Raw genomic sequence first — 16,811 nt, forward strand, 5'->3', positions numbered from 1 at the left:
GGGCACGCGGGAGGCGTGGAAGGGACCGGTCCCCGGGGGGCTGTGCCCTCAGGCTTGGGCATCAAGGCCATGTTTAAAGGTATTTGAGCGGCTGCCAAACGGGGACCTTTCCCTGGACATTTCTTCACAGCCTCTCTATCCTCACAATTCTTCTTGTCTCCTTCAGGCTCAGGCACCCTGAGTGGGGCTGAAAGTGGAGTCAAAGACAAGGCAACACCTGGCCAGGGGCGTGAGGCCTCCAGGGTCTCCCAGCGGCAGGCCTCAGGTGAGTGGCTCTGCGGCCAGCCATCCTGGCATCCCCCCACCACTGCCCCCAGTGGACACTCAGACCCAGGTGTGGGTGGCACGGTTCTGGAGTGAGCACTCTCCAGGCAGCTTCTCTCTCACTCTGTGCGATTGTCTCTATTAGCTTCCCACTCACAGAGGAGGACACTGAGGGTCAGAGAGGACCCCAGCTATGAAGGGACCAAGCAGGGGTTTGAAGCCAGCCCGCCATTCTCTGGAGCCCGATTTCTAACCATCAGGGAAGGAATCCAGGCAGGCCCTGAAGGGCAGGCTGGGGCTCAAAGGGCAGGGGGGCTGGCCAGGGGCGTCTCCTTGCTGAGCTCTTCTGCACAGAATAGGTGAGGTCTTCCCTGCATGGTCACATGCCAGGTCTGAGGTCCTTCAGGCCCCATCAGCTCCTGGGCTCGTTGTTCCATCTTGCAGGCAAGAGGCACTGCCTGCCTGTCCCACAGATGGCCTTGCCCTGCCCGGGAGATGCTGAAGGGTCGGCAGTGGGTTGCTCCCCGGGGGTGGAGGGCAGCAGCATTAAGGAACCTCGCCTTCCCCGGCCGCAGGACGCTTGGAGGGTTTTTAGGCAGGGGGGCCATGGAGGATTTGGGCATTGGCGGGCTCGCTGTGTGTGCAGGGTGGGCCCTGGGTGGAGGAGCTGTCTCTACAGTCCAGCAGGATTCTGGAGATCCCAGGAAGCGGGGGAGAGGGCTCCGGAGCAGGGGTCAGGCTGTCCTAGAGGCCTGAGGCTTTCAGGGTCTCCAGCCAGGGTTTTCCATGGGGCTGTTGGGGAGAATGAGGGAGACCGTTGCCTATTCCAGTGGCGCCGTGGTGACCAGGGTGGAACAAAGGCTGGTCGACACTCGAGTCGGGACCCTCTGGGTGGCAGCTACAGACTCGTTTCCGATCTGTCCCAGCCAGATGTGCAAGCCAAGCACAGCCCTAGGTGGGGTGCGAGGGGCCGGCCCGAGTGCAGCCAAGGGGCAGAACCCTCTCCCTGAGCCCAGCTCTGGCCTAACTGGGCACCGGCAGCTCCCCCAGGAGTGGGGCATCCGCCCATCCCCATTCCAGCTGTGACTCACGCGGAACGCCCCTGTCTCTCTCCTCGGGGACAGAGGGCCCTGATGACCTCAGCTCGCCCAGCAGGTCATTCTCCCTGTCCCCACATGCAGGGGCCCATCAGCCAAACTCAGGACCTGGCCATTGGTCACTCAGGGGCCTCAGTGAGCAGTGTTATCAGTCACCAGCTCCCCCCTGGAACCCTCTGGAAGCAGGGTATGGGGCAGGGCCTGGCTCTTTTTTTTTTATTATTGTGGTAAAATACACATAACATAAAGTTTACTGTTTTAACCGTGTTTAAGTACAAACACGGTTTGTTTCTTTGGGTTTGTTTCTTTGTTTCTGCGGGTTTGACTCCTTTAGGGACTTCACATGAGCGAAATCCTATAGGGTTTGTCCTTTCGTGTGGGCCTCGTCTTGAGGCCCCTCCTGCCAGTGGGGTTGGGTGCTGAGGACGGAGGGACGGGCTGAGGCCGGGACCCAGCTGCACCGCGGAGGCCTGGAGAGTCCCTCGGGAGAGACTTTCCCTGTGCTCCCCAGGTCCCTGGGGACACGATGGGCCGGAACCAGCTCCCACTCGGTCACTGGCTGGTTGGCTTCCGAGATGCAGCGTCCACCCAGCGGGGGACAAAGATGAACGAGGCCAAACAGAGCAGCGCCGGGTGCCCACACTGACCCTCGGGCAGCCGCTCCACTCCAGTCGGCCTCTGTGCCTTCTGTGGGCTTGGATCTCCTGTTCCCGCCTGTCCAGCCGGGCAGATCCCACTGTGCGAAGGCCCCTCTGGGTCTAGCACTCACTCCTCCTCTCCCTGAGGAGCCGATGTCCCGTCTGGCCGGCTGCCCCGCCGTGGCTTCATCTGTGGGCCTGTTCAATCATTTATTCATTCAATAAACACGAGTGCCGTGGGCCGGCCCCGAGCTGGGTGTAGGGGACGGAGATGGGAGGCTACGGCTGTGCCTGGGGGCTCTCGGGACGTGTGTCCAGTCGAGGCTGCGAGGGTGGGTGAGGTGAGCCCAGTGAGGGGGACTGCCCGGGGGGGGGGTCCCATGCAGAGGGCCGTGAGGGGACAGTCAGGGGCCCCACGAGCTGGCTGATCCCGTGTGTTGCATTGCGACTCAACCTTCTCTCCCTTCCTTCCGTCTGTCTCCTCTCTCTGAAGTTCCACGGGAAAAAACCAAAAGGATGAAAAGTAGTTCTTGCAAAAGAGAGAAGACCTCCAAGCTGCCCACCCCTAGGAGAACTGCCAAAGACACAGGTAGCATTGGCCCATTCGGGGCCAGGCAGGGCGTGGGGACAGGAGGTTACCATCCAGGCTCAGGAGGTGGGCACATGGCTTGTTTCTGGAGCCAGGACGGCTGGTGCGGCCCTGGCTCCGCCTCGGAAAGGTGGGCGTGAAGTGGGGGGCATGTGAGCTGGTGGCGGACAGATGTGCTTGCTTTCTCGTGACTCGGTGTCACTGGCTGAGCTGTGGCCGTTTTGCTGCCATCGGTGGCGGGAAGCATGGCTGTGGTCTGCCTGTCGCCTGGTTTGAGATTTAGACTCCAGGCAGTGAGGCCGGGGTGGCTGCTTCCCCTGGGGTGCCCAGTGGTGGGAAAGGCTGGGCGACGTCCGCTTCCCTTCGAGACGTGTCGGCCGTCTGTGACCCAGGAGAAGTCTGTTCAGGGGTCTTGGTGGTGCTGGGCCACACTCACAGAGGAATTCCTAATTCAGGTGTCTTTTCCTGAGGGCTGCGTGGGGTGTTGGCGTCCAGCAAAGACCCAGCTGCCCAGCCTGGTAGGTTTGTGGAGCTCGTGGGGTGAATGAGCTGGATGTGGGTGTGTGGGGAACAGAGAGGGTGGCCTTCCTCCGGGGCCTTCCTTCAGCACGTTCTGAACCGGGGAGGAGCGGCCTCGCTCAGTGGCGGACTCTGTCCGAGTGTGCCATGCGCTCAGGCGACAGTAACTCACGTGACCCTCACAGCTCTCCTCGAAGGCAGGTGGGCTCACTCCCACTTTGTAGATGAGGAAACTGAGGCTCAGACAGGTTCAACAGCCCTGCCCAGGACCACACAGGCGAGCCGGGGTTGGGCCCTGACAGCTCCAGGCCTGTGCTCCCTACCTGAGAGAGCCCAGCTGTGCATACGTGGGCCCACACCGGGGCACCTTCTCCAGGCCCACCCTCGGGGCCTGGGCTCTGGGACCACTGTACCACGGGCTTCGGAGACACCAGCCAGAGCCCCCTGGTTGGAGAAAGCCCTGGGAGGCTGAGGTCGGCTCTGTGGGGCCCCTGGTCTCGGAGTCAGCAGCACTGGAGGTCGAGCTGTTTCTGCACATCTCTATGCCTCAGTTTCCCCAGCGTATGAGATCACAGTCCTGGGTGGGAGTGAGCCATGTGTGGTGTGCCCATGCCACCAGACACCGCCTCCTCTGCCCTTGGGCAGGCGACGGCTCCAGCAGGAGAAACACCTGTCCTCCTCCTCTGGCTGGAGGTGGGCCCTGAGCGAGGTGGGGACGTGTCGGGAAAACCTCCACTGGAACCAGAGTGAGGGACGCTGGGAGACACGGAGAAGGTTCCGGAAGGCCACTGAAAAAGCACAAAATATAAGTTTTCTGCATCGCGTTCCCCCCACCCCACCCCACCCTCCACCATTCCTCGGCATTTTGGTTTGTTTTATTTTAACGGCTCCCTTGAAAGATGACCTGCCTTCTGCCTACACGGGGTCAAAAGGGCGCGCCATGGGCCGCATTCGTCACCGTAACCGCCGTGTCACCCTGATGGAGGTGGCCATTAGTTTCTGTCAGTTACGAAGTCACAGCTGGGCTGAGGAGAGATGAGTTTGGGTTCAGAGGTCAGAGCCACAGGACTTGGGAATTGGATAAATTAGAAATTTGCTGTAGTTAACAAAAAATTAAATCACAATAGTTATAAAATATTCATCCATCTGGGCCACAGGAAAATGAAGCCCGATATCTAATTTCAGATCATAGCACCTCACTTTGTGTTTTTTATCATAGATTAGGTCGGCCCTGGAACTTTGACAGGGCACTTGGGCATTTCATCCATTTCCACAGATTAAAAATCCTCTCGTAAAAAAATTAATTGCCGTTAAACTGCTCTGTGGAAGAAAAAAATGTGCCCATCAGGACCCATTTATTGACCTGGACCCCTCCGGTGGGCTAATGGGGAAGCCAGTGATGGAGGGGCCTGCGGATGGGGGTGCTGAGAGGGGCCTGGCCAGCAGGTGGCCCCCTCCCTACCTGGTGTGGTCCCTGCCTAGGGCCCCGACCAAGGGAGTGAGGCCATTTTTGTGCAGTGCAGCAGCTTTAGGGACCAGGACGCAGGACCCTCTCTGGGTAGCCCAAGCCCCCAGGTCCCACTCATAGGTCACATGTGGCAGGTGGGCAGTCCAGACTCAATCCTGATCAGAATCCTGATCTTTCTGGGCAACTCCTGTAGCGAGCGTGACGGCTTCGCTTTTGCATCCTGGTGGCCTTGCGGGGAGATGCTTACAGATGGCGAAACTGAGGCACGGGGGAGTTGTCACTTGCCCAAGGCCAGTGGCTAGACAGGAGGAGCTGGGATTTAAACCCAGGTCTGGGACTCCTGAGACCTCACTCTTACCTTCCGGTGTCACCAGGGGCCTGGGGCGGAGGGCGTGGTCTCAGGGAGGGGCAAACCAGGGTGCCTTACAGCAGAGACCACCCACCTATCACACCCTGCCCCCCAGACACAGCACGTTCCCCAGCCCAGACCAGGAGGGACTTCAGCCATAGGCCTGAAGATGGAGCTCCTGCAAGGGGAAGGGCGGTACAGAGCCACGCCCAGAGGCCACGCCTCAGTAAGTACCCCCCCCAGACCGCGACCACGCCCCTGGAACAGCCCTGCGGGACACACCCTTCCCTGGGCTAGCTCCCCCTACCCCGGAGACGCAGGCTGTGTAAGCGAGTGAGCTTACACGTGTGTTTGTGAGCTCAAGGCCGGCGCTACCTCTGCCAGGGCCCTTGTGGATGGGTTTGTTATGGTGGTGGGCCTGCTATTGGCATTTGGTGAGCGTAACTTGGGATTATGAAGTGAAACATGATGAATGATGTTTATTATGTGACAGCATTTATGAAAGAAAGCTGTTTTGTGTTTGGGATGGGGTGGCTGTTTCCACGCTCTCCGGGACCCCTTGTCCTGCCAACCTGACTGTCTTCCTTGAGTCCCCTCCCCTATCCCTGCTGAGTCTCACCAGTTTAAAAACAAATTAATTTTCTCTGGCTCAGGGCAAATGATCGGTGATAACATTGCCTCCCCCTCGCCTGTGTGAGCCCTGCTTGTGCCAGTGACTGTCGTTACTACTGGCCAGCCTTTACTGAGCGTGTGCGGTGTTCCTGGGCCTGTGTTGAATGTTTTACAGACAAATCTGAAGGGAGCACATTTTATTACCCCCAAGGGTCAGAGAAATCAGGTCACGTTTCAAGGTCATCCTGGGACTCAGCCCTGCCAGGATGCTGGCTAATGGCTGGGGGTGTGGCCCAATCCCCAGAATGGCCTGGACACGAGGGTTTTCACCCCATCCCCTCTGGGTGCGTGTGAACTGGTCTCCTGGGTCTGCGTGGAGTCGCCAGCCTCCCTGTCTGGGCCAGCGTCGGAGGGCCCTGGGCACCTGGCTGTTGTGTGCGTTTTCTCTTTAAGATTCTGAGTTGGTTGGTGTTTACACTTTGAGAAAAGGACTAGCTCTGGTGAGGGTGCTGTTTGGGCCCCCTCCTTCCCTCCCTAGGCTTCAGAGCAAGGCACCCTCAAGAGGCCGGGCCCCCACCGCAGAATTAGGTACCTCGTGCCTCCGCCTCGGCTCTGCTCCGCTCGGTGTGGCATCTGGAGTGTGGGCCAGAGGGAGAGACGCCCAGGAAGCAGTGGCATCAGGGTGCGGGCCCGGCACCTCTCTCCCAGCGACCCGTCAGACGCCCTCCAAACCCCCCACCAGACGGGGACTTTGGGGAGTCGCTCCATTTAAAAGCCCAGGAACAGGATTTCTGTCCCCGAGAGGCACCCTTTCGGCTCCCAGAAGGCAGGGCCTGGCCACCAGGCTTTCCTGACTCAGGGACTGCAGGATGGGAACCACAACAGCTCCCGGGAGACGTGTCACCTCCCCCCGCGCCCCCCTCCTTAGTTTTCACCACATTCAGAGGGGGTGGCTCTGCGCCAGGTGCCCAGGCTCAGCCTCGAGTCACCCCGACGTGGCACCTGCCCCCAGAGGGCTCTGTGAGTGGATGATGGGCGCAGAACCAACAGGGGGGGCCTCAGGGAGAGGGGAGGGGCCGGCTCTGCTCCTCCTGAAGCCCTGCAGCTCTGGCCACCCCTGCAACTGCCTGTCTTTTCAGGACACAGCAAGAAGTCGGGAGCTGGTGAGAGTTCCCCTGTCCGCCCCCGGCTGCCTAGATCAACCTCTGCCCACAGCGACCCGCAGGTGTCAACCAATGCTCCCCACCTGGCTTCCTGCCATCAGCCCATGAACATCCAGGCTGCTCTGGCCATCCTTCGAGACCTCCGCCAGCAAACCCAGGCCAGGCTGGAGCTGGCCCAGGACCACCACCCAAGGCGAGGGCTGGAGCCGCGGGACCTGGCGGGGAGGAGGTGGCAGAGCCCCTGGAAGCTCCCAGACTTGCGGGGCTCCTGGAAGAGCCCTCGGGCCGTGACGGAGGGGGTGCCTGCCTCCGAGAGGGCTGGGAGCCTGCCCACGGCGCCGAGCTGGAGTACCTTGGCCAGGTGGGAGTCCTGTCCGCAGAGGACCTGGGCGGCCCAAGGACGAGATCCCTCCTTCCGGGGACCCAGGAGCCCCACAGAGAGGCTGAACTCCTTCCCTCAGCGGCCCTGGAGCGCCTCGGCCAGGCGGGCCTCCTGTCCACAGAAGACCTGGGCAGCCCAAGGACGGGACTGCTCTTTACGGGGGCCCGCGAGCCCCCCTGAAAGATGGGGCCCCTTCCTGCAGCGTCCCCGGAGCACCTCGTCCGGGCAGGCCTGGGGTCTGCAGAGGGCCTGGACCGCTTGTGAAGACCGGGAGGGCTCCGCCCAAAGGCCCTGGAGCCCCGCCTTCCCGCAGGGGGCCGGCCCCCTGTGCCAGGGCAGGGGTCCACTGCTGACCCCCGCGGGGGCGAAGCTCGCCTGGCCAAGGCCCAGCCAGGGCGCCCTTTGGAACGTGCCTGGGAAGGAGAATGAGGTGCGATCCCCGCCGCCCTGCCCGAAGCCCCAGGGGCCCCTCCACGGCTCCGAGTCCCTGCGGGAGTTCATGCGTCAGAAGACGGAGGCCCTAAAGAAAAAGGCCTCCGCCACGCAAGCGCTGGAGCTCAGAAACCAGAGGCTGCAGGGCGTCTACAGGAAGCAGAGGGAGGCCGTCCCCGTGGTCTCCCAGACGACGCCCGGCATCGTGACCTTCGTCCCGCATTCTGCACAGTCCAGGGTATGCACCAGCTCAGCCACCGAGGTCCCGCGGGGTCCCCTGGCTGTGGCAGGGCTCTGCAGGGACCCCACTGCCTCTGTCTCTGTCCCCAAAGAGGGGACCCCTGAGGGACCCAGCCTGAGATCCTTGTGGAGGCTGGGGCCAGCTCTGAGGCTGAGACAAGGCCTGGGGTCTTCTGGTCCAGGCTGGGCTCTGACAACGTCCCTTCTCCTCTGCTTTAGGGCCTGGAAGCCGCCGGGGGCCCAGGAGCGCCTGTGCCGCAGTGGAGCAGGGTGACTTCCGGCATGGTGCTGGGGGACCAGGGCGCCCCGGGCAGGTGGGTGTGCAGGGGCCAGGACTGCACTTCCTGGGGGGGCTCTCCCAGGCGGGGAGTCGCTCCCTCTGTCCAGAGCTGCACAGAGCCTGTGATCAGGGCTGCGTTAGTTTTCCCTGAGGTGAGATTCCCATCACGTTAAGTTAACCTTTATAAAGGAAACTATTCAGTGGCATTTGGCACGTTCACAATATTGTGTAACCACCACTTCCATCTAGCCCCCAGAAACATTTCATCACCCTGAAAGGAAACCTGTCTCCATTAGCAGTCACTCCCCGGTCTGCTGTCCATCTGTGTGTATGGATTCACCTGTTTTGATGTCTCGTGTCAGTGGAATCCTATAGCATGGGGCCATTGTGCCAGGCTCCTTTCCCTGAGCGAGTTTTCTAGGTTCATCCACGTTGCAGCCTGTGTCAGGACTTCCTTCCTTGTTGTGGCCGAGTAATATTCCACTGTGCGATCTCCCACATTTTGCTTACCCATGGGGCAGCTGACGGACTTGTGTGCAGTTTCCCCCTTTTGGCTGCTGTGAGTGAAATGTCTGAGCACCTGTTTTCGGCTACTCTGGTGCACGCACCCGGGAGTGGCATTGCCGGGTCATGTGGTAGCTCCATATTTAACTGGTGGAGGAACTGCCAGGCTGTTTCTGGCAGTGGCCGCACCGTTTTGCATTCCCAGAGTAGTGCACGAGAAATCCAGTTTCTCCCTGTCTTCACCAACACTTATTTTCTGGGTTTGTTTTCTGTTCCCTTGCTTTCATTTTTGCTTTGTTTTCACTGCCGTGTGTTTTCGTTTCTCTGGGGCAACTGTCCGGGAGGCTACTCCCCGAGCAGCATCTTGATGTGCAGGGTGGGAGACCTTCCCCCACTTTGCTGGGGGAATTGAGCGTCCAGGCTCCCTAGAGGCTGGCCTTCCCAGCGCTTGCCCTCGCGGGGAAGGGCTCCAGGGAGTGCCCCGTGGGCTTCAGGCCGGTGCCAGCCACTTCCCGGCCACCTGCCCGATGAAGGAGGGGGAACTCACAGCCAGGCTCCTAGGGTATCATCCGCCCATGGCTAGGGGGAGGAGCTGGCCCAGAGGCTAAGGACAGGGGTCCCCACAAGATGCCGCCCACCGGGAGCTTCCTGCCCTGGGCTCGCTCTGAACCTGGCTCCTGGATGGGTCTTTGGCAGCCAGAGTTCTGGGAGGGGGCTTTGGGCTGAACCCTTTGGAGCTCAGCGCCCACCCCTCTTTGCAGCCCCTCGACCCCCCACCCGTCCACCTCGGTGGGATGGACACCCTCCCCTGGCCCCTGGCTCCTGGAGATTTCCCTCTCCGGATCCCTTTTGTTTCATTTGTCTTTAAAGTGCGCACTCCTGCCCAAGATTCCAGGTCCACAGGGCAGCCCAGGGGTGTGCGTTTTTTTTTTTAACTTTTTAAAGTTGACATCTGATCATATCCAGACAAGGGCACAGGTCCTAGGTGTGCAGCTCAGTGAATGCTCGCACGCTGAGCACGTGTGTAACCTGCACTGGGGCTGAGAAACCGCTCACACCCGAGGGCAGCCCCCCACCATGGGAAATGCTGGCAGGGGCTCCTGCCTGTTGGGCTCCTTCTGCTGGGCATGATGCTGGAGGGGGGGGGGCTATCTCTGTGGTGGAGGAGGCTGCAGGTCCTTCATCGTGCTTCACTCTGTCCTTTTTTTTTTTTTTTTTCCACTTAAAAAAATTGTGGTAAAATACACATGACAAAATTGTAAAATTTTGTTAAGATCGTAAAATCTTACGCAGTTTTAAGCACACAGTTCAGGGGCATTACGTGTACATTCACACTGCTGTGCAAACATCACTACTATCATCTCCAGGACTTTCTCATCTTCCCAAACTGAAACTCTGTCCCCATGAAACACTCGCTCCCCATCCCTCCCCACTCCAGCCCCAGGCCCCACCGTCCTACTTTCTGTCTCTATGAATCTGATTCCTTCTGGGACCCTTTTGCGACTGGCCTATTTCACTCAGCATGACATCCTCAAGGTTCATCCATGTTGTAGCCTATTGCAGAATTTCTTTCCTTTTTAAGGCTGAATGATATTCCGTTGTATGGATGGACCACACCTTGTTTATCCATTCGTCTGTTGATGGACACTTGGGTTTCTTCTATCTTTTGGCTGTGAATGGTGTTGCTGTGGGCGTAGGTATGCAAACATCTCTTCAAGCCCCTGCTTCCAATTCTGTGCGATATGTACCCAGAATTAGAATTGCTGGGTCATATGAGAATTCTATGTTTACTTTTTGAGGAACCTCCATACTGTTTTCCATTTTATATTCCACCAACTGTGCACGTAGCTGTCAACACTTGTTTTTCTTTTCCTTTAATAGTGCCCACCCTAAAGGGTGTAAGGTGGTATCTCATTGCGCCTTTTTAAAAAGATATTTATTTATTTATTTTTATTTATTTATTTGGCTGCATTGGGTCTTAGTTGTGGCACGTGGGATCTTTAGTTGCGGCATGCGGGATCTAGTTCCCCGACCAGGGATTGGACTCGGGCCCCCTGCATTGGGAGCGCGGTGTGTTAACCACTGGACCACCAGGGAAGTCCCTCACTGTGGCTCTCATTTGCATTTCCCTAATTATTAGTGATGTTTAGCATCTTTCCACGTGCTTCCTGGCCGTTTGTATGTCTTCTTTGGAGAAAAGTCTATTCAAGTCTTTGCCTGTTTTTTCATCAGGTTATTTGGGTTTTTGTTGCTGTTGAGTTGCAGGAGATATACTCAGGGGAGTAATCTCTGATCACATCTGGGTTTGTAAATGTTTTCTCTCATTCTGTAGGTTGTCTTTTCATTCTGTTGATTGGGTCTTTTGATGCGTGTAAATTTGTAATTTTGAACTAGCCCAGTTTATCTATTTTTTTCTGTTTTTTGTTACCACTGCTTTTGGTGCCATATCCAAGAGATCATTGCCAACCATCCTCCTCCTTTCTAACAGCCACGTGTGTTCTGCCCTATGGATGCACCATAATCACCCCCTGGTCATAAACAGATGCAGTGAATAGACTCTGGGCCTGGCATGGAAGCTGCCGCTCTGCACATGCCTGCACACGCGCGCTCCCCATATGCGCCTAGAGAGGGCGCCCTAGGGCTGACCCTCTCCCCCTCTCTCCCTGCAGCTTCTGCCTGTGTTTGAACAGAGCCTTGAACCCGTCCGAGACTCTGGAGGTGGGAGGCCCCCGAGATGGCTGGGAGGGCGCCCCCCTGCTGACGTCGGCCAGTTCTTCCCTGGGCCCCCCGCAACTCCAGGACCTGACCACCCACTACTCAAGCCCGGGGCTGTGCATCTACCTGGACCCCGAGGAGTCCGAACGCCTGGGCACGCCGGGCCCCCTGCACTTCCGGTACAAGCAGGCCCGGCTGCAGGCCCTGGAGACCATGGCTAACATCCTGAAGCAGCGAATCGACGTCCTGACCGACAGGCTGAGCAGGTCCGAGGCAACGGACGCAGCAGGGGGGCCGGTCCCAGGCCCGCCGCCCTCGAGCTCCAGCACACCAGCCTGCCCCAGAGCCCTGGCACCCGACGTGGGCGGAGGGGCACCCTGGGGCTGGGTGGGCATGCGGGCCAGGCCGCTTCTCTCTACCACCTGCTTCCCGGACACTGAGACGCTGCCCTGGAGCCCTGGCTGGGAACAGCTGCAGAGCGTCAGCCCAAGGGGCCACCAGGCCAGCAAGCCCCAAGGTAGGGCCGGCCCCGGGGCCGCGGATGACCACTTGCCCCATTGGTGGCCAGGGGGACCCCACTTTCCCCCTGCCTCTGGGTTTCTTCTCCTGAAAGGGGCGGGGGTACGTTGACAAGACCACAGAAGTTGTCCCTCTGCAGCTGTTGTCACCATCTTGCCTCTGGCTGGGGGAGGGGTAGGGCCTGGTCCTGAGCCTAACGTGCCCACCACCTCTCTGCCCTGCCTCCTGCAGAGGGGCAAGAAAGCAGGACCAGGGTCCCTCCTGCCAGGGGGGTGGGGGCCCCGTCCTCGCTCCCCACCGACCAGTGGACCGGTGCCCGTCTCTCCAAAGGTTTCGTGGAGGATGGGCGCTCGGAGCTGGGCAAGAGGCAGGCGAGAACCCTGGCTTCCTTCCAGGCCCTCAGCCCCTTCACAGGGAGGTAAGCCTGGGCGCCGCTCTTGAGCAGCCTTGTGCCCCCACGGTGGGTGCTGCCGGCCCGTGACAGAGCCCGTGACAGGTCCAGCGACGTGGCTCCTGACCCGCCTGGGGAGAGGTGCTGGCCTTGGATGCCTCTGGCGGGGCTGTGCACAGTGAGCCATGTGGAAACACTGTCGGCCAGGCGTCCCGTGTGGCTGGCAGGCTGGTTGTGTCTGGGGGACACGGAGACAGGCAGCACTCCATCCGGGTCAGTGGCCCATGTCGAGTTCTCAGGACCACCTGTCCACAGCCCCTTGCACCTTCTCGTGGCTTCCGTCTCCAGCACTGGTCTCCTCTGGGGTCACTTCACACAGGTCCCTTTGCACAGACCCAGTTACAGACAGATGACCGGACCGGGGCAGGGGCACTGTGGGCCAGCCCCGCCTGGGCCTGCAATGTGGCCTCAGTAGCCACCACCCAGGGCCAGCCGCTCTCCTGGGGACCTTCTGCTGTTCTGGGCCTCACCCCAGGTCCCCAGAGTCTCTGCCGGCCTCCCCCTGAGGTCCAGCTGCTGTCACTCCTGTCCTCTCTGTCCTCCGGCTCATTTCCCCCCAGCTAGTGACCCTGCTCTGTACCCCCAGCCCCTCCAGGAGCGGGGCATCTTCCAGCCTGGGGCAGGTTTTGTCCACAAGGGCTCTAAAGGTTGGGCTGCGCAGGGGAGCCGCTTTCTTGTCACCTGGTCTTCCCTGAGCAGCTGTGGCCCCCAGTCGTCCCAGGATTCGGGGACAGGCTTGTCTCCTTCTGCAAGGACTCACCCCTCTCCCACCCCAAGAACTGTTCCTTCTGCCACATCGCCCGCCCGTCTGCCCAGGGGCTCCTGCAGGTGCGGGTCGCCGTCCAAGCCTGCTCACCCGCCAGTGGTGCCCTGCTGGTCCCCAGCCCCGCCCCCCTCCTTCCTTGGCACCCGCACCAGGAGGTTGTCAGACACCGTGGGCCCCTCCCCTCTCCGTCCTGGGGCTGAAGCGCCGGGGGGCAGCCGTTCCTGCCTGGCCCCCACGCAGGCCCTCCCTGCTTGCCCGCTCACCTTGTGTGGCCACACGTCCTCGTCCTCCGGGGCTCCAGGCTCTACAGCTCAGAACTGGGGCGGGGGAGGGGGTTCCAGAGGGGGACAGGCCAGTGGGTGGTCTCCAGGGGGCTGGCCTTGCTCGTTGTCAGTATCGGCCAGAGCCCGCTGGGAGGGATGCCGGGGGCTTCTCACCGCCCCCTTCACCCAGTCTGTCCTGGGCTTGCTGCCCTCCTACGTGCGGCTGCCCTAGGGCCTCCGGGGGTCAGTGCAGATCCCAGGTCCGTGCTTAAAGCTGGTGACCTTGAGCACACTCACGGCCCCCCCCACCGGCCTCAGAGTCCCCCCCTTGGAGATGGGGGGTGGCCCTGAATCCACCCTGATTCCCCCAGCCGTGCCTCACCCTCCCTCCCCTCCCCCAGCCCCTCCCCTGCCCAGCCTCAGCGCAGTTACTGAAACTGAATTGTTGACACCAGTAGGGGTCAGCATCGGGCTGGACTTCACGTCCTCTGTACCTAACGCCCCCATCCTGCTCCCGATCTAGGGCTTGAGAAGGGGAGACGGGTGGGAGAATTCTCCAGAGGTTACTCTCGGTGCCCTAGGCTCTAAGGTGGACAGCCTACAGTTGTGTGTCCCGCTGCTGGGCAGCCAGCAAGGTCCCAGGGGCTCAGGCCAGAAGGTGTCAAAGCCGAGGGGTGTTCGGGACCTTCCCACCAGGGGCACTGTGCCTCCCTCCCCACCTCAGCCTGACCAGGCCGGGAGACAGGAGGAGGTGGAAATCGTTCAGGGCTGCGCCCTGGACGTCCCAGCACCCTCCACGGGCCCAGGGGCCGCCTGGGCCTCTCGGGCCTCCGGAAGGCACCTGGCCCGGCCCAGTCTTCTCAACTAGCAGTCTCCACTCACTGCTTCACGGGGCTGCTTTGCTGCCGTGCCTCTGGTCACCTCCCTCGCTGCCCGAGTGAGTCCAGGGATGCAGGTCGCAGCTCCCCTCTCGGGGCCTGGCCCGTCCTGCCACCTCTCAGGCCAGTTCCCGGGTCAGGGTGGGTCCCCTCCACCGAGCCCTCTCCCCGCTGGGGCCACAGTGCTCAGTGGCCAGGTGGGGGCCAAGCGTGTTACCAGCATCATGTGGTGAGGACACCAGGGCTTCCCACCCCCCATGGGGCTTGGGCCTCCGAGGCCCAGTCCACCCCAGCATCTCTGGAAGGAAGGACAGAGGAGTGTGTGCCCCAGCTGCGCGCCTGCCGTCACCCCGCAGGCCTCCCTGCACCTCATGCAGTGCTTGCAGCAACCCTGAGGGCTGTGTGCTCATCCCCATTTTACAGATGGGGAAGCTGAGGCTGGCAGAGGAGAATTGACCTTGCCCAGGATCACATAGCCTGGGGGAGGACAAGCCAAGTTTCAGACCCAGGGCATGGACTCCAGAGCCCCCCGTTTTTCTGCTACACCCGTTCCCTGGCCAGTGGTTCTCAAACTGTTCCCTGGGAACTCGTTAAAAATGCAGAGTGCCCGGCCCATCCCAACCCACCTAAATCTGCTATGCTGGGGGTGGGCCCAGTGATCAGGCGATTCTGATGCTCACTGAAGTTTGAGAACCACTGCCCTAGAGAATCTAGACCAGTGGTCAGCAAGCCACAGCCCTCTAGACCCACCTCTGGTCTTTGTAAATAAAGTTTTGTTGGCACACAGCCATGCTCATCATTTACATAACGAGTGTGACTGCTTTCCTGCTACAAAGGCAGAGCTGAGTGGTTTCCACAGAGACAGAGACCGTGTGGCCTGCGTCTGTCCCTCTGTGGGAAATACTTGCCATCCCTGCTCTAGACAATTGAGGGAGAATGGCTTGTGGACTGATGGCATTCCCTTTAAGTAGGCTTGGAGGACGCAGCTCCTTCCTGCCCTTTGTTGATCCCAGGTGGGGGTTATAGCATCCTAAGTTCTGGGTTGGGAAGGAGGGAGCAAGAGAGTCCCCCTGTCTCCATGACTGCGCATTCCTGGAGCAGCCCCTGCTGCCACTGCCTCTAGGAACCCACCCCTGACCATCGGAGCCCGCGGTCAGCGCTCCTGCCCCAGCATCCCTGGGGTCATTCCAGGATCAGCCCCTGGGCCCATCCCTCACCTCCTCAGCACCTCTCGTCTGGGCCCCAGGGCCGCTCCCTCTTCCTGGAACAGTCTTTTCACGCCATCTCCCCGGTAGGACTGTGAGCTGTAGGGTAGGGGCCGGGTGGTGGGTCACCTGGGAAGCACAGCAGGTGCTCAGCGAACACCTGTGGGGCTGGAGGAGGGCCCACCTCCATGGTCTGCAGGTGTGGCCGGTGTCTTTAGTCACTCAAGGGCATCCTGGGTCACTCGGTGCAGGAGGGACAGCCATGTGTGCTGATGAGACGTGAAGTGAGGCGGGCTGTCGGCACAGCTCATCCGAGCCCGGCACACACACCTGGCTTGCACAGTCATCTGTGCCCCAAGCCCCTAATCCGGGCAGCTGCAGCCCACCTGTGCCCGGCGGCTCTCCCACCCCACCTGGACTGCTGCCCTCTCGGGGGGGCCCAAGGCCATGCCTTCCTCCTCCTGTGGCAGACGTGCTGGGCAGCCCTGGGTGAGGCTGAGCTCACCCTGATGGAGGACAGGTCTCTGAGTCTGACTGGACCAGTTTGACCCCGGCCTCCTTGGCCATCCGGCCGGCTCAGGCCCCTCTGTGGACAGGGTGGCAGTGCCGGCACGAGAAGATGGTGCTGAGGCTTAGAGCTAAGATGTGGGCCCTGCTCCACTCTGGGCCTGGCGGACAGTCCTCCTTAGCAGATGGCCGAGGGGACAGAGACAGAGGACATGCCCCATGCCCGTCACTGCCAGAGCAGCCGCTTTGCAGGAGCAGACCCAGGGCAGGCGAGGGCTTTTGGGCAGAGGGCACTCTGATGCTGGCCCCAGCGCCGATGGTGACCGTGGATGCTGAGCGCTCCTGCTGGGCGCTGGTCCCCCCGGGTCCGAGTGCAGAGCCCCGAGTCGCCGCTCACAGTCCAGGCCCTGCAGAGCTGGGAGATCCTGAGGGTGTGGGCATCTACAGGCCCCGCCTGCTCGCCACTGCCCTCCTGGCCCTCTGGCCCTTTGGCCCTTGGGTCTCCCTGGACACTGGGTCTGCAGGAGAGCCCAGATTACCACCCATCCCCCCGCCAGCCCTCAGCTGTCTCCTGCCTCAAGGATGTTCGCTGCTCACACAGGTGTTTGTGTGTCCCCAGCTCACTCGGGGCGCCAGCCGTGCCAGACCCCCGCTGCGGCTCCCTGCGGCTGGAAGAGATGCGGTCGGCCAGAGGGGCGGGCTTGGTCGCGCCCTGGACCCTCCGGAGCTGCGGTAAGGGCGAGCCCGTGGACAGGCCCTGGGCCGGCTGGTTGGGTGGCCAGGGAGGTCCGCTGGGGACCCCCTCCACTGCCTGACGCTCGACAAGGTTCTGCAGGTGTAGAAAGATGCTTTTCTCTGTGGATGTATCCACGCATCAGTATTAAAGTTTTTTGGAGGCTTTCAGGGCCCAGCCCCTTGCCGTGTGCCCTTGCCGTGCTTCTGTTGTGACAGTTTGCTCCCCCCCCCCCCG

General features: G+C 60.8%; 1 protein-coding gene across 1 annotated transcript in view; it reads left to right on the top strand.

Annotated features, from left to right (window-relative positions):
* CCDC187 (coiled-coil domain containing 187) overlaps positions 1-16,811 on the top strand; it is a 39,208-nt gene that overhangs the window by 17,038 nt on the left and 5,359 nt on the right. The window contains exons 9-17 of the mRNA XM_007459021.1: positions 167-265; positions 2,493-2,718; positions 3,753-3,853; positions 5,990-6,124; positions 6,676-7,751; positions 7,973-8,067; positions 11,207-11,769; positions 12,102-12,189; positions 16,461-16,627. Of these exons, the coding sequence (XP_007459083.1) occupies positions 167-265; positions 2,493-2,718; positions 3,753-3,853; positions 5,990-6,124; positions 6,676-7,751; positions 7,973-8,067; positions 11,207-11,769; positions 12,102-12,189; positions 16,461-16,627 (2,550 nt within the window). The remainder of the gene's footprint in view (positions 1-166; positions 266-2,492; positions 2,719-3,752; positions 3,854-5,989; positions 6,125-6,675; positions 7,752-7,972; positions 8,068-11,206; positions 11,770-12,101; positions 12,190-16,460; positions 16,628-16,811) is intronic.

Source organism: Lipotes vexillifer, unplaced genomic scaffold, assembly GCF_000442215.2.
Source record: "Lipotes vexillifer unplaced genomic scaffold, Lipotes_vexillifer_v1.1 scaffold636, whole genome shotgun sequence".
In the NCBI taxonomy this organism is placed as follows: domain Eukaryota; kingdom Metazoa; phylum Chordata; class Mammalia; order Artiodactyla; family Lipotidae; genus Lipotes; species Lipotes vexillifer.